The following is a 24836-nucleotide window of genomic DNA, read 5'->3' as shown; positions in this document are numbered from 1 at the left end:
TGTTTTAAGTCAAAGATCTTTATTTTCAGACAAAGGCCTCGTAAGAATCACAGAGGAAGGATCACGCACAAATCACATTTCCCTCCCTCAACAACAAAAACACAGGTTCAATAATTTTTAAAGATCAGTTCTGAGGGACCCAGAGAGCTGAGAGAATGTTTGCTGGATTTTTTCTCATCTACCACAGAAATGTCTCAGTCAGTTCGAAGGATGCTGCCTATCTTGGCTGAATTATTTCCCACCGGGAGAGAAAGAGCATGGACAAAATACACATGTTTCAGAAAATTGGCAGTACATGGCTTTGAAGGAAAGTTGGATTAAGCTAGAGATACAGTTGGAAGCTGTGCTCCCTCCTTCTCCCCTGAGGAAGTGGAAACACAGAAACACCCGTCCGGGAAGTTCTAACTCAGCGCGTTACTCATGCTTTCACCAGCCAGACCTCATTGCGACGTCCGTAGGGCTTCATGGGAGGGTCATACCCAGTGCAGAAGTAGATGTCACTCCGGCAAGTGGCCGTGCCCTCTAGGGCAGTACGGAGCTGGGCGGCATGAGCTACGTAGTCAGCTTCCTTGGCATAACCACCAAATTGCCTGAGGGACAAAAGCAAGGGGCTGGTTAAGAGAAAACATGGTCTCCAAGAGAGGGGGATCTTTAAAAAAGAAGTTGTCACCTGCTGCTCTTACAAGCACACTAGAGCAGTGAGACTGCACATCTGCCACTTCCCAGATGGGTGGATTTGACCCCTCCGAGCCTCAGATGCTCGTTTGTACACCTGGGATATGCTGTCTTTTTCCTCCAGGGTTGTTATGAGCATTAAATACAATAATGGATGTGAAAAAACACCAATGCAGAGCCTGAAACATGACAGTCAAGTACTAAGCGTGAGCTTCCCTTTGCTTTCTGAATTGTCCCTGGGTGACAGTAGGCTGACCTTCCCCTAGGCCATGCCTTTACCCTTCTCTCTAGCTCTCTACTGCCTTGGCAGCTCCTCCTCTTGGCCCCTCTGTCTCCAGCTGGGGAAGGAGGAGGCTGCAGGGGCATTAGTTCAGGAGGAGCTGTAGCTAATGCTTCTCCCCCAGCAGATCCTTTCTGATGAGTGAGCACAGCAGAGCAGTGACAAGTAGCAGCTTTGTTAAAAAACAGAGCGACCAAAGGCAGGGACCCAGGGAAACCTTGGGAGGCCCCTTGGCAAGCTTTAAGCATAACCCAAATAAAGAAATCACTTCTAATAAACCCCTTTTCCTGCTCAAATCATGAAAGCCTTCTTTTTCTAGTAAGTAAAAAGACTTGCCTAAATCAGGCTTTTCTCTTAATGGCAGAAGGTGGTGACAGAGAAGGAATAAAGCTTGTCTTTTCAAGATGATTATTCCCTCCTTACGTCATCTGCCTACGCTCCAAAATTCATCCTGCGGCCTACCCTAAATATACCACTCTAAATCTGGGTTGCACTAAAATCTTTATTAGAGTCAAATATGTCCCCATTTCTAATGAGCTTTATGACTCAAAAGTCTGAATCTGCACCAGGCCAAGATTAGGCCAAATGCATTATTTTTGGTGGGGTTCTCTGAGTCACACTTTGCTCTTTTATAAGTGGTTAGTCATGCTCAACAAGCATTCAGCATGTTGATTACAGGGTTATTGATGTAAAAATACCGAGGATTTCATCTCTAAGGCATTGGTTCTTCCAATGTCTAGACAACTGCTATAGGACACGGACAGAACTGAGACCAATCTGGAATAGAAGAGGTTTGGTTCAAGTATCTTAAAGAAAGACTTTAAGGCAGATGAAGAAAGTTGAACTCTAGCTTCACTGAGGCTCAAATGAGAGGAAACTGGATTAGTAGACCAAGGATGAACATTAAGGAAAGAGTGTTCTGGCAATAAAAGCCTGCAAGACAATGCAATTATTTTCAGAGATTGTCTATGGATTGCAAACCACTTGCCTGAGACAGATCAGATGCTGAATGTAGGAGCAGGTATTGAGTGTCTCCTGCATCCCACACTCATGCTGTGACACTTAATTATTATCCTCGAAAACAAACCATGTTGGCTCTTAAGTCTACAGGGTTTTGGAAACGTCTAAAGAAGGAGTGGTCCTCAAATACCTCCACTGATCATTTGGTGGCAAAAGGGCTAGTTGTATGCTCAGTCCTACCTCAGCCCCTTTCTAGCTCATGGCCTTGGGTAAATGCCTTAACTTCTCTAACCTTCAGGTCCTTCATCTGTTAAATCGGGCTGATTGTATCAATCTCAGAAGGCTGTTGTGAAGATGAAGGAAGACAAGATGTTGGACAGTTCAGCGTAGTGCCCAGCGCACAGTAAGCCCACAATGAACAGCAGCTATTACTGTTACTTTGCAATTGTTGAGAACAGCCATCTAGTTCCCTGCCTCCTGGGATGAGGGACATGACGGTGATCTCAAGTAATATCAGGCCAGGAAGGGCTGCCCGGGTGGCTCAGTGGTTTAGCGCTGCCCTCAGCCCAGGGTGTGATCCTGGAGACCCGGGATCGAGTCCCACGTCAGGCTCCATGCAAGGAGCCTGCTTCTCCCTTTGCCTGTATCTCTGCCTCTCTCTCTCTCTCTGTGTGTCTCTCATGAATAAATAAATAAAATCTTTGAAAACAAATTAAAAAATTAAGAAAAATATCAGGCCAGGAAGAGAGACTAGTAATGAAGAGGTGGCTCGATGAACAATCTCACCTTCTCGACTGGCCCTTCTCTCAAAATCTTATTTAATCTTTAACCCTGCTGCCCCTTCTCATTCTTTTTCCTTTTTTATCCTTGTTTTTTCTTTTCTTTTCACTCTCTTCCTCTCTTTCTTTTTTAATTTCTCTTTTTTTTCACAGCACTTATGACCTTCTAACATACTACATAATTCATTTATTGTGTTCATTGTTTATGGTCTGAGTTTCCTGTTAGAATAGGCCCCATGAAGGCAAGGATCTTCGTCATGTTTTGTCCACTGGTGTAGCCTGAGCACCTAATACAGTGCCTGACACATGTTAGATCCTTTGGCTACATCAACAATTCTGGAGTAAACAACAAAAGTTAGTGTCTTCAGGTCTTCAGGTTGATAGACCTCAAGATGATAGGGCTTAAGACTGTTTGCCTCCATATTCACTCATTCATATAATAAAGTCCGAAGCACACACTAAGGGGACAGTGGTGGGAATCCAAACAATGAAACGATTGACTGGAGCCCACTGGGAAGGGCCTTGAATGCTATGCCAAGGATTTTGATCCTAGATGCAAAGGTGGACCTTGCTTTGAAAGTAAGGGCTGACATGATTGTGTTAGGTTGTGTTTTGATAGCTTTGGTGGCACTGGAGGAAAGAGATGGAATTACTGGAGGCCAGGAAACAGTCAAGTGTGAGATGGCAAAGGCCTCTGGACAAAGGCAAACTTGACAGGGGACTGGATATGAGGGGAGGGCGCAGGGAAAGGGAGGAGTTGAGGATTCTCTAGGGCTTCCAGTGATATGGTTTGGGTGCATGTTGATATGAGGGTGTGTCTATGAAATATATTCGTGTACCTATGTGTCAGGCACTGTGCAAATTTCCTCCAACCTGGGAAAGAACTGGAGCCAGAGATCCTGATTTGGGAAGGAGGTGGGCCTAGTGACAGTTACTGGGAGTCCTCAGTGAGTGGGTACTGGCTATAATCATGGTAAGGAGGGAGACGAGGCCTAGATGGTGAGCAGACAGGGTGTCAGCAGGTCACTCTTGAGAATCCTAGTCCCCAAGTGGTGGGTGGAAGGAGAGCCCTTGGCAAGGGCACGGGAGAAGGAGCTGTCTGAGAAATACAAGAAGACCCAGCAAGTGATACAGAGAATGTCATCATTTGGGGATTTTTAAATGCACTAAAAAAAAACCCCTCCCAAAACAACAAAAAGACCAATTTAAAAATATGTATTCCCAGGCTGACTGAGAAGCTGATAATGAGGATAAAAATTTCCTTCTTGCTTCATCATGGAAGCATTTTTCTAGAAAATAAGCAAGTGAATGGGTTATGAAACAGCAAATACATGTGTTCCCTTCACGGCCAGCCTAACCAACACGCCCTCACCCAATCACAGAACTGCACAAACAAGCCAGAACACTAAACCCAACCAGGTGCATGGCCTTCATGTATAGGACGGAGGCCCAGTGCTAGCTCCTCAGCTCGTTCTGGGATAAGCCACCTCATTCCTCCCTGCCTCAGCTTCCAAGGTGTACACAGAGGAGAACACAGTGCCCACAGCTCTCCAAGCTCACAAGCACATTTGAGTGTGACTTCCAGAATTCTCATAAAGCACTGTGAGCTCCTCAAAGGAGGTTAACATGAAGTCTATACAATATTTTTGTAAGCCTATTAACAAGTCTCTGTCTCCATCTTCAAAGAAACTCTCCTCCAGGGCACTGTATTTTATCCCCCCCACCCCCATGTCAGAGATCAGTATTTGGAAGAAAGAATTTGGTTACTATGGGAACCGAGTAAAGGCACACAACCCCCTTGATTCCACACAACCCCCTTGATTCCAGAAACACAAAAGGAGCTGTCTGGAAGCGTTTGGAACAATCTGGAAGAGTTCGCAGGGTGGGAATGAGGCAGGCATCAATGAGGTGGGCTAACAAATGGAGGCTTTGGGCCAAGGAAAAAAAACAAAATCATAATGGTTGAGGCATGCAGTGACATAGACAAAGAAATGGATGGTCTGAGCCTGACCCTCTGACTTGGTCTAGCAAATCAACAAATGAACACAAATTTGGGGGAGAGTCTGCTATGCACATAGCTCTGTGCTAGGCAAAAGTAGTGTTGAGACTAGGAGCTGATAATTCCATGTCAATAGGAAAGAAGCTTCACATCATAAGCCATTTATTTCATTCAGTCAGACTGAACCATGCTTGCCAAGTTGAACATGACACGGCACAAAACACAAGTGAGACACCACACAGTTGTAAAGATGATAAAGACGTCTTCCTACCCTTGTGAGGTCTCACTGTAGTGGTCAGGCCAGAAACACACATAAAGATTATATAGGGCAGAAGGAAGCACTAGAATGAAGGCAGAAGGTACAGATGGAATGCTCTGGGGGTGGGGAATAGGAAATGATTAGCTCTGACTTATAACATGAAGGGAAGGCATCATGGAAGACCTGATATTAAGCCATTGTTTATTGAGCATCTCTTCTTGATGTCAGCAATGAACACTATGACAAAAATGCCGGGCCTCACACAGTTTCCAATAAGCAGAGGCTGGAGAAGGGCCATGGGAGGAGCTGGGTGAGTGGAAGTGAATGCTGCATGTGTAGGTGTTCGGGGGGAGGTAGGAGGTTGGCATATCCTGAGAGCAGGTGGACATGGAGCAGGGCCACATCGTGGATTAAATGCTATGACAAAGCATTTTTACTAGGCTTCACTGCCTGGCTGGACATTTGGGAACCCAACTCAAAGTCTATCCATCCCCCATCTCATTTTATTACCAGCTGGGGCTCTGTTCCCAATCCTAACATGTGCCTAGGTCAGAGGCAGGTCAGAGGCAGGTCCGAGGTCCAAAGCAGAGTTGAGAGGCAGAGGATGGTAGTAGGATTGGTCTTGTGCTTTATGGCTGGCAGTGAGAAAAGGACACTGTAGAGGGGCAGAGGAGGAAGACTTAGAAATAATCAAGAGGACACAGCAATAGTTCAGGCAAGAGGAGCTGCAGATGGAAGGGAAAGCACGGTCAGGAGGTGACAAGGACTTGGCCAACAGCTGATGTGGAAGGTGAACGTGTCAGGATGCCATTTGAATGGGATGAGCAGGAGGATGGAGGGGACTTTTAGTGAAACAGAACACAGGGCAACAGGTCTGGGAGGAAATCCATTTTTCACGTATTGATTTGGGAAACCTTAGGAAGGTTTATGTGGAGACGCTCCCAGGGAGCTGGCGCTTGGGAGATGCAGTAGCACCAGCTGTGTTGACTCGGGCTCATCCACCCAGAAATGGTGATTGAAACTACTTCCAAGTACCCATCCATAAAAGACTAGTGGGTTATTTGACCAGTTGTGGGGGGAAATGGTGATTAACTAGGTTTTTGATTCAGAATCTTGTCACTGTCAGGACTCTCAGAAGTGAGGAGGCTTCAGTGTCAGAAGTGCTCAGGAGACATTTGCCAAATGGAACTGAACCTGCCACTGAGCACACACATTACATGGCATACCTGCTGTATGTCTGTCCAGATGGCACATAAGCTCCCCAGGGCCAGGCCTTCATCACCTCATTGCCTGCCCCTCTTACTGGGAAATACTTCATGCCAAAGTGTTTTCCAGTAAGAAATATGCTTCCCTATAGTTTCAATCCACAAATACCACTTCTCATCTCTGAAATAACACAGGCCTGAAATATCAGGGACATTTGTTTCTCGTCTGTTTTCCCCACCAGGATGTTTTTGCTGCCTCAAAGAGCGGATACTTTGCTTGTTCCCCTGCTCTATTTCGAGCACCAGAAACAATTCTTGGCACAGAAAAAGTGAATAATGAATACATGGGTTTTTTTTTTTTGAATGAATGAATACATGTGTAAATGGCATCATCTTGGTCATCATGTTGAGTCTCATAAATGCTAAGACATTTCAGGGAGCTGGAGAGATGGTCGGGTTGGAGATTTACCAATGGAAGAGGACCAAGAACTTTAGGGAGGACAGCAAAAAAGGAGAAATGTGGGGAAGGCAAGGACCCAGACTTTCACTAGCTTATTTATTGCCCAACTTTCAACTGAGCACTTACTAGAGGATAGCTCAAGCCCTGCCCTCAAGAATATTCTAGTGAGGGACAGGACAATAAACAAATGGACAAATGGGTTATATAATGCAAGTAGTAAGGTGAAGTAAGTAAGGTGAAGAAAAGTAAGTAAGTGAAGAAAAGTAAGTAAGGTGAAGAAAAGTAAGGTGAAGAAAAGTCAAGCAGGGTAAGAAGACAGAAAAGGAGGGGTGCTATTTTTGATAGAGTGGTCAGGTGAGGCTCCTTGAAATCAAGATGACAGAGTTTGGGTGTTGAGCAAACCAAAGAGGCAAAACTGTGTTATGTTATCCATGGCTAGGGCTTCCTGTGATTACAGATGGGTGCTGGAATGATCTAGGAACTTGGCTAACACTGATCTAAAGTGCTCCTAAGCAATAAAATGGAACACCCTTTGGGTTAGCAGTTGGGCCCCTTCTTTCCAAGGGAAACAGGCTAACATTTACTGAGCATCTACCTAACGTCCAGCATCATGTAGGCATCTATGGACACCATGTTTCCTCCTCACAACAACCCTGGCCGTTAGCTACCTCCATCTTGTACTTAGAGAGACCAAGGCACAGAGAGGCTTGGTAACACACCAGAGGTCCCATGGCCATGGAGCAGGAGAGCTAGGATTGGATCACAGGTCACCCTGACAACGAGATCATTGTTTCCAATTCTTTCTTTTACATCCAGACATTTCACCATTTCACTAAGAAATTTCATTACCATCCGCCCTCTCCTACCATTGGTCTCTGTTGAACCCAGTGCCACACTGCGCTAAGGAAGCTGTGCTGTAACCTAGGTGGCCTTTAGGGAACACAGAAGGACCTGGAATATGGCCACCCATATAAGTGTGAGGATACTTCCATTGCATCTTGTGAATACTAAGATTCTGAGAGTGTTATTCCTTTTTAACCTTCTACCCACTGACAGGTAATATATGCTACTAATAAATGCACAATCCCTTCTGAAAATCCCTTTCCAAGGTCATACAAAAGGGAGCCTGAATTAAGGATGCAAGGCTTTCATTTTAGAAGTAATTTTACCATCAAATGCACTTACCATGTATTTGAACTAGTACTTTTGCCTTCTACTACCTCGTTCACTCTGCCTTCCACAGGAAGGGGCTTTTAAATGCACATTTGACTGTGCAGTGACACCAAGTGGCTAGCTGAGGAATAACACAAGCTAATTTTAGGACCAGGTGTTCCACGAAAAAAGCATCCACAGAGCCAAGCTAGACACTGTATTTATCGCACTCATCTGTTTAGGTTAACAGGGAATTAACAGGAATCTTCCACAGACCTGACTTTGATAGTAGCTTTTAAGAGACATCCCATCCCACCATGAGGAACCAGGGTTCCTTGGAGAAATAGCTAATTCCAGCTTTAGGGCAAGAAATGCCAAAATGTGTTTGCAACACCTTGTCATACCAGAAGCCAAGGAAGCTACCATAGAGTACTAGAGTCACATCAAAAGGACGAAGAAACCAGTTTGAAGAGGCTCCCACTGGCCAAAGATGGGACAATTTCAGCATCAGTAAGAACAACTGAAAGAACAGAAACACATCAATTATGTTTAAATTCGTATGTTTATATTGATGCTCAAAAAACAGGGATCACCATCACCTTGCCTGTAGAGGAAGTTCAGGAATGAAATCATTCTTCTGAAAACAGACAAAGAGAAGGCAACAAGCTAAAGAGAAGGTATCTTGCCTTTTCCCTGTGACTCCGTCTCAGGGAAACCAAATAGCAGATGAGGGGAGGTTTCTCTTTATCAAAGTATTCCAGCTAATAAATGAAGGAAAATAAATGAAGGAAAGAATGACACATTATCATTTTTATAAACTCTATTGAGGCAAGGCATCTAAGTAAGGGTGATCTACAGCCACTGACATCACAAAAACAGAGGCAAGCAAACATTATGAGTCCCTGACGGCGGTATACACCATTACTTATGAAATATCCTTGTTGAAAGCACCAACCTGAATCTGACCATGCCTCTGGTTCTAACTAATAATTTACAGGCAATGCCAGAGGCAGAGAACATGTTAAAATGCCAATGGAAAGGCAGTCTGCAAAATTCAGACTATGGGAAACAATAGGACAAATGATCCATAAGTAGCAATGAAAAATGAAAAGGTGTGGTAGTGAGAAAAGCCACAGGTTAGTAAAAGCTTAAAAGGTACACCAGATAATTGCAATGGATGGATTTTATTTGGATCCAGGTGCAAACAAACTTTAAAAGCAAATTACCAGATAGTGGTGGAAATCTGAACCCTGGACATTTTATATTATTATGATACTAATGAAATGATGTTAAAATTTTAGGAGGAGTCAGACATTATGATTGTCTTTATAAAAAGTTTTTTGTAGCCACACTGAAGTATTTATGGGTGAAATTAATATAATGTCTGCAGTTTGCCTCAAAATGACCCAGTGGAGGGGCTGGGTGGCAGTTGTGAGGGTACACATGACACAGATCTGCCCTGGAGTTGAGTTAATTATCACTGAAGGTGAGTGATGAGTTCCATAGGATTTCATTACCTTATTCTATCTTGTTATGAGTTTGAAAATTTCCATACTAAAAAGTTAGGGACAAAAGAAAAGCATCGTGCCAACTCATTACCCTGGCTCTGGTAAAAACACCAGCCCTGTCTGCTTGAAGTCTGCTTGAAGTGAACTGATTTAATCATGCCAATGCTATTCCTTACGAAATCAAAAGGGGCAAAGGGAAAAAATAATTACTGAAACCTACCACAGGTCATACATAGTAAGTCATCTGTAAAAACAGATGCATTTTAGTAAGTACTAAAAGATATTCTTTAGTAGTAATCCTATGAGGTAGGTTGTTACAGGCACTTAGCAGATGGGGAAACTGTCTTAGGCTCAGTGACTCCCCGAGCATCATTCTGGGATTCAAACAAAAATATACTTGTTCATTAGGGTGTACCAGCTTGCCTCCCAAGACTCGAGAAAGAGAATGGAAAAGAGGGAGCAGGAATAAGGGTGAGACAGAAAAGACACAGCACCCAAGGTTTAAGGAGGCACTCACTCTCAGTGCCAATCCTGCACTTAGACAGCTGTGCACTTGAAAGTGGGTGCCTCCTTAAATTTTGTACCACCGCCACCACCTCGCTTCCCCACTCTAGTCCTTGCCCTTGGGAAAGATATTCTGTTCCTAGAGTTTGCTTTCTCTGCAGCCTCTGTAGTGAAGGCTGGAAAGTCTGAATGATGGATGGCTGGAGTAGAAGAGCTAGGGGCCCCGCTGCAGTACACTCACTGTCCTCTGGGGGGCTCTGCAGCACCTGGCCTAGGGCTGCTCAGAGCAGACAAGCTCACATTCCCAGCATTAGTGTCAGTTCCAGAGAAAGCTACATGTTCAGGTGCAAGGCAGCCAAAAAGTAAGTTCAGAGGCCCCTGGGGGTAGACAAAAACTGCCCAATGCAAGATTATTTGTTAACCTATTTTTCTTTAGGTTTTTCTAGAGCAGAACCAAATCCACACTTATAGTTAATACTGGTCAAGCTCCTGGTCTGTGACTGTACATGGTTCAGCGTTTGTTACAATGTAGGATTTTAACAAATGGGGAGTCACTGATTATCTACAAGAGACTTGTTTTCTGAAGAGTTCAGACCCAAAGAATAAAAATATGTAACCATCTGCCACCCTGTTAGGCTCTATAGTCAAAAGAAATATGACCTCAAATAAGGCCCTGGAAACAGGATGAGAATGATAATAGGATGCATGTGTGCTCTGCTCAAAGGACCATGGATAGTGAACAACTAAGGGGGTGGCAGTCCAGTTCTGGCAAATATTCCTTGTTGTCTGGCATTCAAGGGGAGCATGGAATAAAAAAGGAGGTCCCTCAAGTCCTATATATTCATATACTCATTTATGTATTCATGACCCCAAACTAGAGTTTGGCTTAGATATTCCTTGAGTCTCCCAGAACGCTACTGTGACTAATGTAGGTGCTTAGCTTAAACTGAGGGGATACTCTATCCAAGTCAATTTGGCAACTGGCAAAGTATTTATTCAGATACAATGCAAATGTTTGTGTGCTATAAGCTAAAGAGAATGAAATGAGAAATTGTCAGGACTCGGCATTTCTTAACTTAATTCATCAACAATATAAATTAATTAGAAAAAAATCCAATTTGTATCAAAAAGAATAAAATACCTAGGAATAGGGGTGCCTGGGTGGCTCAGTCAGTTAAGCATCTGCCTTCGGCTCAGGTCATGATCCTAGAGTACTGGGATGGAGTCCCACATTGGGGTCCCTGCTCAGTGAGGGGTCTGCTTCTCCCTCTGCCCCTCACCTTGTTCATGTTCTCTCTCTCTCTCTCTTGCTCTTTCTCTCTATCAAATGTGTGAATAAAATAAAAAAAAAAAACCTAGGAATAAATTTAACCAGGGAGGTATAAGATCTATACACTGAAAACTCTAAGACATTAATGAAGAAAATTGGAGAAGGGACAAATAAGTGAAAAGATATTCCAAGCTCATGCATTGGAAAAATTAATATTCTTAAGATGTATATATTTGTATGGAACTACAAAAGACCCCAAATAGCCAAGCAATTTTGAGAAAAAAGAATAAAGCTAAGCATATTTCCTAATTTCAAACTATATTACAAAGTTATTGTAATCAAAACAGTATGGTGTTTATATAAAAATAGGCATATAGATCAATGAAACAGAATAGAGAGGTCAGAAAAAAACTCATGCATATAAGGTCAACCTACCTAGAATAAAGAAGCCAAAAACAGTGTCTTCAATAGACAGTGTCTGGAAAATTGGACAGCAACAGACAAAAGACTGAAATTGGACCTCTATCTTATACCATACACAAAAATCAATGTAAAATAGGTTAAAGACTTGAACATTAAGACCTGAAACGATTAGATTCCTAGAAGAAAACATAAGGAGTAAGCTCCTTGGCATTAATCTTGGCAACAGTTTTTTGTATTTGGTGACAAAAGCAAAAATAAATGAGTTTTTGTCAAACTAAAAAGCTTCTGTATAGCAAAGGAAACCATCAACGTAACAAAAAGGCAATCTACTCAATGGGAGAAAATGTTTGCAAATCATATATCGGATAAGGAATTAAAAGCCAAAATATATAAAGAACTCTTATGACTCAATAGCAAAAAAGCCAAACATTTTGATTAAAAGATGGGCAGAGGATCTGAATAGACATTTTCCCAAAGAAGACATACAAAGGCCAATAGGTACATGAAAAGGTGCTCAATATCACTCATCACTAGTGAAATACAAACCAAAGCCAAAATGAGATACCACTTTACATCGATTAGAATGGCGAATATCAAAAACACAAGGAAAAACAAGTGTTAGTGAGGCTATGGAGAAAAGGGAATCCTTGTGCAGTGTCGGTGGGAATGTGAATTGGTGCAGCCACTGTGGAAAACAGTATGGAGGTTCATCAAAAAAATTAAAAGAACTACCATATGATCCAACAATTCCACTTCTGGGCTTCTGGGTATATATATATATAAAGGAATTGAGATCACTTATAAAATTTTTTTTTTTTAAAAAGGAGGAAATCACTATCTTGAAGAGATATTTACACTGCCATGTTCATTGAAGCATTATTTACAATAGCCAAGGCATGGAAACAATGTAAGGCCCATCAACAGAAGATATGGTATATATACACAAAGCAATATGATTCATACATTAAAAAAAAACACAGAAAATCTGCCATTTGTGATAACATGGATGACCTTAAGGATATTATGCTAAGTGATATTTCAGAGAAAGGAAAATGCTACATGATCTCACTTGTATGTAGAATTTTAAAAAAACAACCACACAACCAAACTCATAAGTAGAAGAGACTGGTGGTTGCCAGAGATGGGATGTGGGTAGGGAATGGGAGAAATGGGTGAAGGTGGTCAAAAGGTACAAATTTCCAGCTATAAGATAAATTTGTCCTGGGAATGTAATGCAGAGCAAGGTGACTATAGTTAACAATACTATAACATATATTTGAAAGTTATTAAGAAAGCAGATCTTTAAAGTTCTCAACTCAAGAAAGAAATTGTAACTATGATGGATGTTAACTGAACTTACTGGGATGACCATTTCACAATATTTATATATATCAAAGCATTTTATGTTGTATACTTTAAGTTAATACAATGTTATATGTTAATTCTATCTCTATAAAACTGGAATAAAATACACAGTTAATGCAAATGCTCACTGCAGATGATCAAGGAGTGGTTATGGAAATCAGATGTTACCCTTGGATGTCTAAAGAATCATCTCCTTACAGGGAATAGACAGTGATGCTTTCCCTCTCCTCGATCTTAATGCTGTCATCAGTGGGAACCGGCGGGTTGCTTTGAAACTGGTTTGGAATCCGGAACCAGACTTTTAATTTCTTCTGTAGGGAGCCATCATCACCAGGAAACACAGCAAAGGAAACAGGAACTGTCATCCCCATTCCGATCCCTGAAAACATAAAAACCCACAGAGTGAGATGGGTATTATAGACAGAACTTGTTCAGGACTGTGGAAGATCTGCTAGTCTCATTCTTCTTCCAAGATAGTATTTTTTGTTCTTGAAATTAGTAACAAACCTTTTAGGCATTAAAAAATATATAGTCAGATACATTTTAAAAAAACTCTTATTTGTGTATATTGGAAATAGGACTGTAGTGACCCAACTCATTTGGAAAAAAATTATTTGGTAATATACATTAAGACTGTAAATATCCTCGTATCTAATTATTTTCTATTTAAATATACATTTTAAGCAAGTAATCCAAAATACGGAAAAGGGGCAACCTGAGTGGCTCTGCAGTTTAGCGCTGCCTTCAGCCCAGGGCATGATCCTGGAGATCCGAGGTGGAGTCCCACATCAGACTCCTTGCGTGGAGCCTGCTTCTCCCCTTGCCTGTGTCTCTGCCTCGATCTCTCTCTCTCTCTCTCTCATGAATAAATAAATAAAATCTTAAAAAAAAAGATCAAAATATGGAAAAGGCTAGAGGTAATAGGATATTCATTGCAGCAGAATTAATAATTGTGAGAGACTGGGAGCCATATCAATGTTCCAAAAAGAATGTGTCTAAGTAAATTATAGACACATGATGCAATATAATGTGGCTATTAAGAATTAGACTTAAGAAGACTATTGAGCAATAGTGGAAAATAGTTATAACAACAGAAAGATATATAATTGCACAAACACTATGATTACATTTTAAAGGTCTATTAAAAAGCTCTAAAGAAATACATTCAGAAGACAGCAATGATCATATTAAAAAAGATGGATCAGGGGTGCTGTTTTGTTATTTTCAAGATTTTCTTTAATGAGTTTTATCATTTAAAAAATTTTTTTAAAGACATGTATTTATTTAAGGGGGGGAGGGGCAGAGGGAGAGAGAGAGAGAATTCTAAGCAGACTTCATGCTGCTCATAGAGCTGTGGGGCTCGATCTCAAGACCCTGAGATCATGACCTGAGCAGAAATCAAGAGTCAGATGCTCAACCAACTGAGCCACCCAGGCACCCCCAGTTTTATCATTTTTATACATATTGTCTTCTAAAAAAAAAAAGTTACAACAGTACTATGAAGGAAAATATTTTCTTTTTCTTTTTTTAAAGATTTTATTTATTTATTCATGAGAGACACAGAGAGAGAGACAGAGACATAGGCAGATGGAGAAGCGGGCTTCCTGCAGGAAGCCTGCTGTGGGACTCGATCCCAGGACTGCAGGATCACGATCTAAGCCAAAGGCAGACACTCAACCACTGAGCCACCCAGGTGCCCCGAGAAGGAAAAGATTTCTTCCTGACCTCCTACTAATGGACTTATTGTCCAAAGCCTGGTTTCTTTACTACCAAATGTTACTGAGGTTAATACCAGTTTCTGACTTTCCAAATTATCAGCTTGAAAAAATATCCATAAAATTAACATCACATCTCTTTTTTCACCTCATTTTCTGACCCATTTTGGGTTTGCACTGATTCTAAAGAGTAGTCCAAATTAGAGAGCTTTAGAGTTAAATTCATATTTAAACATGGTTTACATGTTGACAGGTACACTGAAACTTCAGGTTCATCATTTTAAAAATACCCCTATCCTGCAGCCAGGATAAAGGGCCAAGTCTAAGAATGGAGTAGCCCCCAAATTCTCAGACCCTTCATTTGCCAGAACAGAGCCGAGGACCTGCCATACTCATTATTCACTAAGCCTCAGTACCCCACAGATTTTGAGCGATCAGAGGACTGAGCAGAGATATTCAGCCTGGAGGCAAGAGGTCTCAAGTCTGAGGCTGGCCTGGCTCTGTGACTTGGCTTTCTTCATTCAGTCAACCAATCCAAAGATAGTATCAGAGCTGTGGGATTAAAAAAAACCCCAGAGTGTCTATACAGTTCACACTTGGACAAGAAGCATGCATCAGTAATATGGAGCAGGGATACCGCCTACCAGTGGGTAGGCAGGGATGACGTTGGTGTGGTCCCCTAGAGCATCCCGTGCACACAGTACAAGTTCACATGCTACTGAAGCAGGTGGTGACAGGTGCCCTGTGGCCCCTCGCTGTATTTTTCCCTGATGTCACGGGACCTAGCAAGCTTGCCTCTGAGACCAGAGTCACATCCCTCAGGGATACTCACCCTTGTCATTGGTGCCTCCCACGTACTTCATGACTTTGGGCATTGCTTCCCTTAGACCCTCATCCACAGGCTTATCAGTCACTTCCACTGTGGCAAACCGCCCACCTTCACAGGTCCTTTCCTCATAGGAGACTTCTTCCTAGACACAGAATACACATGCTTAAGAGATTTAAAGTGGCAACCTGTGATCACTCTAGAAGCTGTAATGGTGCAGTTATAAGAACTGCTAAAGAGCTTTATTTTATTTACTTATTTTTTTTTTTTTAAAAGATTTTATTTATTCATTCATGAGATACACACACACACACATACACACACACACACAGGCAGAGACACAGGAAGAGGGAGAAGCAGGCTCCATGCCGGGACCCTGATGTGGGACTCGATCCTGGCTCTTCAGGATATCACCTTGGACCAAAGGCAGGGGCTCAACCACTGAGCCACCCAGGCATCCCTAGAACTGCTAAAGAACTTTCTATAATGAACCTGGGCGTGGTGACAGGGTAGAAGAGACAGTATGAGTATGAAGGGCCATGAGAAAAAGATTCTGAGATTTCTTACAAATGTACTGTCAGCAGAAAAACTTCAAATAATATCCTCAGGGAGACAAGAGAAGATATGCGTCCCAAGCCACTCAGAACACCCCTAGAATGCTATAAAAATAGAATGTTTAGAGATAAAAGAGCTTTTAGAAATTGAAAATAGGGGATCCCGGAGTGGCTCAGTGGTTTAGCGTCTGCCTTTGGCCCAGGGCGTGATCCTGGAGTCCTGGGATCGAGTCCCACATTGGGCTCCCTGCATGGAGCCTGCTTCTCTCTCTGCCTATGTCTCTGCCTCTCTCATGAATGAATAAATAAAATCTTTTTTAAAAAATTAAAAAAAAAAATGAAAAATTCAGTAGAGAAGTCAGAAGATAAACCTGAAGGAAATCTCCCAGAAAGTCAAGTAAAAAGCAAAGAAGTAGAAAACAGAAAAGTAAATCAAAGGATCAAGCCAGGAGATCCAACTTCTGAATGACAGGAGAGCCAGGAAAAAGAAGAAAATTGGAAAGGAGGAAAGAAGGAGCTGCAACAATAATGCCACAAACTCTAAGGCCCCAGGATTAACGTCATTCTAGAAGCAGAGCCACAGGTCAAGAAGGATCAGAGTAAAGTTCTCTTCACTCTGTACTCCCAGATGCAACTCCTCATTCCCATTCATCTAAATTGTACCCTGGACTCCCCTGAATGCCCATCGCTACTGCCACTTCCCCAGAAAGCCTTCCTCCCTGGCAGGACCCCTGCTGATCACGACCACTCCCATGCAAGTTTCTGTCCTAAGGTCATTTTCCTTTGCCCAACAGACCCACACAGCTCTTCTTTACCTCCTCCTCCTTGCCTTTTGGTATCTCATATAATTTTGTATTCCTTAAACATACACTATAAGACAATGTTTTCCAAACTTGAAAAAGAATCATGATCCAAAACAAGAAATGCAGTTTTACATCATGCCCTGTCAAGAACATCCACATGATTGAAACAAAGTTTCACAAGATAATACTGTACCCTGATGGAGGGGAGGCTTTCTAATACTACTGGCCTTTTCTTTCTTTCCTGTTGACTTCTGCTCTAGTCAAGTGAATTTTATTCCATATTCCACTAAAAGAAGGGAGATGTACTCTATATCGATTTTGCTATCTGGTAATGGAATACTGGTGCAGGTTGAAAAATCTGCTATAAAGTCTTTGTGGACCAGAACTATACCATGGAGTATCATAAACGCTCAGGCGTTTGTTTAGTGATTAAGGAGCTGCCTCTCTTACTAACAATTATGAAAAACAGACATAGGAAAAACAGTTCCTATGAACTAAAAGAGGAGTTGGCTGCCCTAGCTGGGCAAACAGACTTCCCTGTCACATCCTAGACTGCAAGTTCTTAACTCCAAAGGGGATAGGATGACTCTCTGGAGGTGGGTAGGGCTGGCAGGCTAAGGGACCTGTATAGTCTGAAAAAGTACATTTACAATTTACAATTTAATGTACAATTTACAATTTACATTTACAATTATTTATAATTTTATGTTTAGAATGAAAAAAATACCTTTTTTTTTTCTTTTTTTTCTTTTGTAATACACAATTAAAGGAGAATAGTGAGAAAGGGGCTGGGAAAATCTGAAAGGTTTCTGAGTGCCAATTTCATCAACTTCCCTCCACATGGAGCCAGGAAAATAGCTCCAGAAGCTGCAAATCCACTGTGGCTACTAATTCTGAGGACTGCTGTGAGGTCCTCCCCTTGCAAAGTGAAACATTTCCAAAGGAACTTCAGTAGCAAATGATGTATAAATCTGGGGAGTTTTGACCTTTCTTGGTTCTGTCATAGTAGAAACTAGATTCACCCCTCATTTGATGGCCTATTAAGTCTTGCCACTTATGTTTAAAATTCTAGAAATGCTACTCTGTGAATCACAGAATTTTCTGCCTGAAAGAGGTTAAAGTTCATCCAATCCAACTAATTTTCTCAAAGAGGAAATGAAGAACCAGAGGAATAGAATTGCCCAAGAACACATAGTTAAAGTGGTGAAAAGAGAACCAGAATTCCAATCTCCAAACCTTGGTCTGACGCTTACTGCAGGGCTCTACACTCTATGGGGGACAATGTGAGTGCTTTTCAGCATCTTTCTTTAGCTATTGAGTTAGTTCTTTCTGATAGACATTTGTATGTCTGTGTCAAACTCAGAACAGGGGCATCAGAAGTCATTTAATGCAGCTTCTTCTCTCATAGATGGAGAAACCAATGACAAGCTCTCACTGGAGAAAAGAGCTGGTTGGCTCTTTCCTTTCTTATTCATTCAACCAACAACTATGGAGTTTCTACTATGTGCTGGGTACTGTGCCAGGTGCTAAGAGACAGAGATGAAAGACACAGTCTCTGACATCAGGAAGGGTGTGGTCTAATAGAAGTAGCCAGGAAAAAGGGTTATAATCTCATGATATGTTTAAGAGAGGCAGGGCACTGTGAGAACACAGAGGAGGACTACTTAGGTTATTTTGGGGGCATGGGTGTGTGTTTATGTGTCTGGCTAGGTTAGGCTGACTTCAAGGTGCGCATAGATCATTTAGCTAGACATTCAGTCACTGATGCATTGACTTATTGAGGAAGTATTATTGAAAACCTCTGCCAGGTGCTATGGATTTGGAGATTAATATGATATGGGCAGTCTAGTGGAGTGGTGAGAAGATTATGAAATTATTTTATGATGCAGTAAATGTTCTGATAGTCTGGGGAGGGTGATTTCGGTTAGCGGGCACCACAGGTATAAAAGAGCAGAATAGAACAGTGTGCTGCAGGCAAGGAATACAAGTGGCTCACTGGGGCTAGAGCAAAGGCTGTCAGGCAAGGAACGGCAAGAGAGGGGCTGGAGATTCTGACAGAGGCCAGACCTCCGAAGAACTCAGGCTGTCATAGGGAGGATTTTATAACCATTGTTCCAGTGACGGTGAGCTGAGCACAGGTTGGTTTCAACTACCCCAAATTAGTTCAACTGGGGCACCTGGGTTAGGCTTAGGTCACGAATCCAGAGTCCTGGGATTGAGTTCCACATTGGGCTCCCTGCTCAGAGAAGAGTCTGCTTCCCCCTCTGTGCTCTCTCTCTCATTCTCTCTCTCTTTCAAAAAAAAAAAAAAAGTAGAATCTTAAAAACAAAACAAAATAAATTAATTCAACGGACTTTGTGATCCAAATATGGGATTTTGAGTGGGAGGGGTCCTGGAAGAGAAAGGAGTTCTGGGGATGGTATAGGTGATCTGTGCTCTCAGCCTGTTCCTCAGGCAGAAAGTCCAGGGCAAGGGAAGAAAGGCTGACAAGAAAGGAATCCAGTTTAATTCAGAGAGCCAAAGCCCCCATGATAATTCTACTAATCTTTAAGGCTCAGCTCCACCTCCTCTTCCTGAGTGATCCCTGCTTCCTATTAACTCCAAAGGTGGATAACAAAGACTAAGGTTAAAAAGGCCCTTTCACATCTATCACTTCATCTGCCTTCTGTTACAGATGAGCAGCTGGACATGTAGGTCTGGAGCTCAGCAGGAGACTGATATCGAGATATAACTTTGAGAGTCATCAGCAAAAGGGGAAATTAAAGCTGTGAACAAAACTGATATTGCCCAGGGAACATACACATAGCATTCTGTATCACTTAATCCTGTTAATGTATGCCCTACCTAAAAGCCCTCATTCACCAAGTTCTTAACCTATCCCAGGTGGTCCAAGTACCACCTAGCTTCTACCTACCTTGCCAACTATACCCAGAGTACTTCCTCACTGGCCTTCCACTGTTTCCTTCAATGCCATGGTCAATCCTGCCCCAGGACCTCTGTACCTGCCTCTTCTTCTGCCTGGAATATCTCTTTCCTGTCTTTGCCTGATAGACCCCACTTATCCAGAAAGTCCCAACCTAAAGGTCACTCCTCAAAGAGGATCCTAATCGAAAACAAGTTCCCATGAGATTTTTTTATAGGCTCCTGTACTTTCACAACACAATAATAATGTGTTTAATCTCCATCTGCAACCATAAGCCCCTTGGGGTCAGGAGCAATCTGTATTTACCACTGTTTCTCTTAGCATCTAGTACAGCATCTAGTACAATGTCTTGCATATAGTAGGTACTATAAGTATTTGTGGGAAAGGACGCTGTGGAGTAAAGCCTGGTTTTACTCTAATGACAAGGAATACAACAGAAATAGCTGAGTAGACAGATGAGAAATCAGTCTAATTGTATCTATGCTTGAGCAAAGCAAACTCACAGTATCCTAAGGTGATACTATGGCAGGTCCCATCTGTTTTTATAGCATCTATGTCCATAAACTTTCATTTGAACCATGGGATCATTGTGAAGATTTAGGTTTGAGAGATGGATATTATAAAACTACTCTAGTTCTCCAGGGAGAATTTAGAGTCTTCTCTATCTCTGTGGAAAATAAAGCACCTAGGTTAACACAGCCAACACGTTGGATTCTTCAAATTTAACGTCTTTAGTGTGTGTACTTGTCATATGGAACATAATAAGCCCACCTTTGTCCCAGATCCAGCCAGTTTATGCTCCCAGTCAGGTAAGGATTTGGCCCACAGCCACCAACACCAATTTTCAATGTTTACTGGGAACCCTGGTCAAGTTCAAATTCCAGACAGGGATCTTGCAACAATGCCTCTTGCTATGGGCTTTTCAAGGCCTTCTGCATCAATTTTTTTCCTTGCTACCTGCTATGATAAGTATACATGTTGATTCTGGAAGCCAGCTTTCTCATTATAAGAAAATAATCTGGGCAGCCTAGGTGGCTCAGCGGTTTAGCACCGCCTTCGGCCCCGGGAGTGATCCTGGAGTCCTGGGATCAAGTCCCACATCAGGCTACCTGCATGGAGCCTGCTTCTCCCTCTGCCTGTTTCTCTGCCTGTCTCTCTCTGTCTCTCTCTCTCTCTCTGACTCATATGAATAAATAAATAAAATCTTAAAAAAAATAAGAAAGTAATCTAACTCAGTACTTGTTATGTGTCAGGTGTTATTTTTAATATTTTGCACAGATTTGTTCATTCGATCCCTCCAATGATCCTGAGAAGAAGTGAGTGCTTTTATCTTTATTTTCAGATGAAACTGGTTGCACAGGGGGTTAGGTTACAGTGGGCAAGTGGTAGAGCTCAGATTCAAGCCCAGGTTGTCAGGTCCTAACCAACGTGCACAGGCTGGAAAAAAAAAAATCCCATTAAGATGTCAGTTATTAACAACAGTCCTGCTCTGAGCATCCACACACCCACCTAATCCAACACAGAGAGCAACGTGCCCTCCTCCTTCCCGAGGCAATGTGGAAGGCACCTGATAAGTTATGCGGTAGCCTGGACCTCCCTATCACAATCAGTCCTGAACATCTGGTATGCTTAAACCTGAGCTACACAGGGCCTGCTGTCTGTCATCAATTTGCCCAAGAAAGTGGGCAATGGTTCCTGACCCAGATGCTTTCCAGGGCAAGAGAGATAATTTCAGGGAGGGTCTGTCTTCAAAATAATAGCCCCCTGAATTTGTATATATTTTTAAAAAAGGCTTATAAGTATCTTTGAATAGTTAAGTAATTGTCACAGGGGCACTGTCATTCTCATATTACAGTTGAGAATACAGAATATTCAGAGTTCAGAGTGGTTAGGAGGTTTAAGTAGCTTACCCAAAGTTACCTGTGAAACTGATGGGAAGCTGACCGTTACCATACCCAACCAAGTGCTAGGTATTTTGTTGAACAACTTATAACTGGTTATCTCATTTAAACTTCCAAACATTCTTATTTCCTCTCAAGAGTGGTTTCAGAGAAGTTAAGTAAGTTGCCTGTGACTACACAGTTATTAAGAGCAGAGCTGAGTTCTGACATAATGATATCACTACATTTGTAGGGTGTATTAGTTTACAAAGCATTTCATGTTTTTAAAAGATGTGATATTTTTCGTTACTCTGGAAGTAGATGGGAGAGATTTTTATACCCAGTCTACAGCTGCAGAAACTGAGATCACTCAGGTTAAATGATTTGCATCAGCCTGGTAGCAATATCCCCTACGGTGCCATATTCCCATCAAATGTTGAGGGAAGATGCTTATCAGGGAGCTGTATTTATCCCTAGAGGAACCAAATCAGTGGCAGGTGACACTGTATCACTAAGGGTCTAACAGTAAACAGAAACTACTAGAGTACTTTGTTTCAAGGAATTAATTTCACAGATAACAGAAGAGCTGAGTTGCCCAACAGGGAACAGTGAGGCAACCCAGACATGAGTGAGCACCCTAGGAGACAAAGAGGGAGGATTCTGTTACCTGAGCTCAGATACCTGGATCACTCGATGGAAGCTAGAACCATGGTGGCCTGTTTAGAAAAAGCCAGAGCTACAGAGAAACTCTTGGTGCCAGAGACCCGATAGTTGGGAGGAGAGGGAGAAACACCTTCTTCCCTTCCTCCCACCCTCTTATCTCCCACTGGTGCCTCCCACTGGGTGAACCTCACTGTGAGTCGACTGACATTGGCGCCCAGGAAGCAAGCCACTGGAATCAACCCCCACTGCAGACTCCAGACTGAGACGCAGGGAACGAGCCAGGGAGGGATCTGAGGGCAAACAGGCAGCAGAGCAGCCCAGACCTTGCGTTGGCCATTGTCCCCCACAAAAGACCAAGTGAGCTGGATTCCACTACAGAAAGGAAAGCACTCGGGGAGCTGTTGGTAACATGTAGATTCTTTATGCATTAGGGCCAACAAGTACCCTAGATAGCGCTGGGCCGGATCCACAGACTGGCATGCACATGGCACACAGTCACCGTCTAGCCACAGACAGAGCCTATGGCCTGCAGTTTGCAAACATTTGTAGGCAGTTGCCAACAGTAGCTGACTTGTTTGCCCCACTCAAAACCACAGCCTCATTCCTAAAATTCCCTACTCCTGCCTCCCTTCCTCACTTGTTTTTCTTCACAGCCCTCATCACCATCTGATAAGGAAAGATATATTTGCCTGTTTGTGTGTTAGCCACTAAAAGGTAAGCTCCACGAGGCCAGGAATTTTTGTTGGTTTTGTTCCTTGCTTTATCCCTACTGCCTGTAAGAGTGACTGGCACACAGATGGCATTCAGCAAATAGTTACTTGTTGGATAAATTAATTTTAACTAGGGAGAGCTCACATGAAGTCCGGATTTCTGGTTTTCCTTAAAAATCTGGCAAGCCTGGTTTGCATCCCTGCATAGCAACATTACTGCCTCTACAGATGGGGCTTGGAGTTCTCTCTTGGTTTCGCCTCAGTCCCCACCTTGCCTTAGAGTCTGACCCAGCCAGCTTCACTCATTTCATAACCTGCCTGGAGGATTGTAGGCATCTGCAGATGTCACCCCTGATCTGGTCTAAACTTGGTCATTCCAGTGGCAGCTGAGGGAACTCAGATGAAGTGACAGGCCTCTGGTTATAGCTGCTTGAAGTCCAGACTAGAGTCTGGTTGAGGGCTTTTGTGTGACCATCATAGTACTAAATGTCAGAACTTGGCCCCCAGACAACACAGTCCTTAAACATGCCAGGTTCTGAGCGAGGAGCGGAGTATACCAAGTGCATGAAGTACCTGTTTGCAAGGAGACTATGGTCTAGTGGCAGACTCTGTTTTCAGGGGCAGTCCAACTCGCTTGTGTTAGCACTGATGTGAATCTTGGGAGGTGGGGGATTGAGCAGTTATGCTTCATTCACCCATCCTGTATTCTAGGACCCAACTCTGGGAATTCCACTGGCCCGCATACCATTTTATAGCTCTGGGCCTTTGCACATACTCCTCCCTTTTCTGTGCACTCTTAACACCCCGGAGACCCAGAGGAAGTGTCTTCCGAAGGCCCCCTCCACAGGGGGCCCCCTGGCAGGATGGCTTGTTCCTTCCCCATGCTCCCTCCCTTGCACATATACCTCTGTGGAGCACAGGTCTTGTTCTTTTATACTCATTGCTCCTGTAGTTGGGAATTTTTTACGGACATGAACGTTTTCGGGCTCAGCAAACAAATGCTCAGAATGCCTGGGATGTTAAAATGGACCAATGCATTCAACAGGCGCTGCTTTGTCGCCCGCCACCCCGGGAGCCCGCCCGCAGAGCCACCTCCTCCGGCAGAGCCCTCGGCCTGCTGCTCTGAACTTCCCTCTCACTTCCTCCTTCCCAGTCCACGCGCCGGGCCCCTGGGCACCGGACGGCCGTGCCCCCCGCCCCGGCAGAGGCCAAGACGCACATTCTGGGGCAATCGCCGTCCCACCCGCCCGCCACGACCCGCTCCAGCCCCGGTCAGGTGCGGTGGGGGGCGCAGCCCGCTTCAGGTCCTCGGCAGCCCTGCGGGCCTACCTTGCCCCCTTGGCTCACAACCTGCCAAGGCCACGTCTCTACGCTCCCGAACAGCGAGTTCTTGATCATGCCCAGCATGGCGAGGCTGCAGCGCTCCGGACGCCCCGGCCACGGGGGGCTGCGAGGGCGGCGGGGGCGGCGGGCGCCTGGGACTCCGCCCCGCGGAGAGGCGTTCGGGGGCGGGGCGGGGCTGGGGCGGGGCTGGGGCGGGGCTAGGGCGGGGCTCGGGGGACCACGCCCCGCCTCCTCCGCCGGCCCCTCCTCCTCCGCTGAGCCTGACTTTCGCCAGGGCCTGGACGCAGATTCTCCTCCATCTGGGATTTAGCCCGCAGTGACGAGAACTTTCTACATCCCTCCCTCCCCCACTCAGTCCACCCGGGCTTCCGCTCTCAGGTACCTGAGCGCCAGACTTCCAAGCCTCTGGATTCCTCTCGTGCTTTTTTCTTTTTTTCTTGGCCCTCCACCCCGAGCCTCTGCCCCCAGCACGTACTGCATGGACGAGATTCAATCTGTCGTCCCGCCCCTGAGACACCCACCTGATTGCTGCATCTCCACTGATAGATATCCTGGCTTCTTTCCCCCTCCACCCCATTA

General features: G+C 43.6%; 1 protein-coding gene across 3 annotated transcripts; it reads right to left on the bottom strand.

Moving 5' to 3' along the window:
• On the bottom strand, positions 1-24836 carry HEBP1 (heme binding protein 1). 3 transcript variants are annotated; one of them, XM_077871005.1, is made up of 4 exons: positions 24640-24836; positions 15387-15525; positions 13038-13218; positions 1-590 (listed from the first exon to the last, which is right to left on the bottom strand). In XM_077871005.1, the coding sequence occupies exons 1-4, from the start codon at positions 24832-24834 to the stop codon at positions 419-421; spliced, it is 687 nt and encodes a 228-aa protein (XP_077727131.1). In that variant the 5' UTR covers positions 24835-24836; the 3' UTR covers positions 1-418. The 3 variants fall into 3 exon arrangements, with proteins under 3 accessions (XP_077727131.1, XP_077727132.1, XP_077727133.1); XM_077871006.1 differs by lacking the exon at positions 24640-24836 and adding an exon at positions 24243-24415; XM_077871007.1 differs by having other exon boundaries at positions 451-590; positions 13008-13218.

This window comes from Canis aureus, chromosome 25 (genome assembly GCF_053574225.1).
Source record: "Canis aureus isolate CA01 chromosome 25, VMU_Caureus_v.1.0, whole genome shotgun sequence".
Taxonomy (NCBI): Eukaryota; Metazoa; Chordata; class Mammalia; order Carnivora; family Canidae; genus Canis; species Canis aureus.
This window is presented reverse-complemented; position numbering and strand designations above follow the sequence as displayed.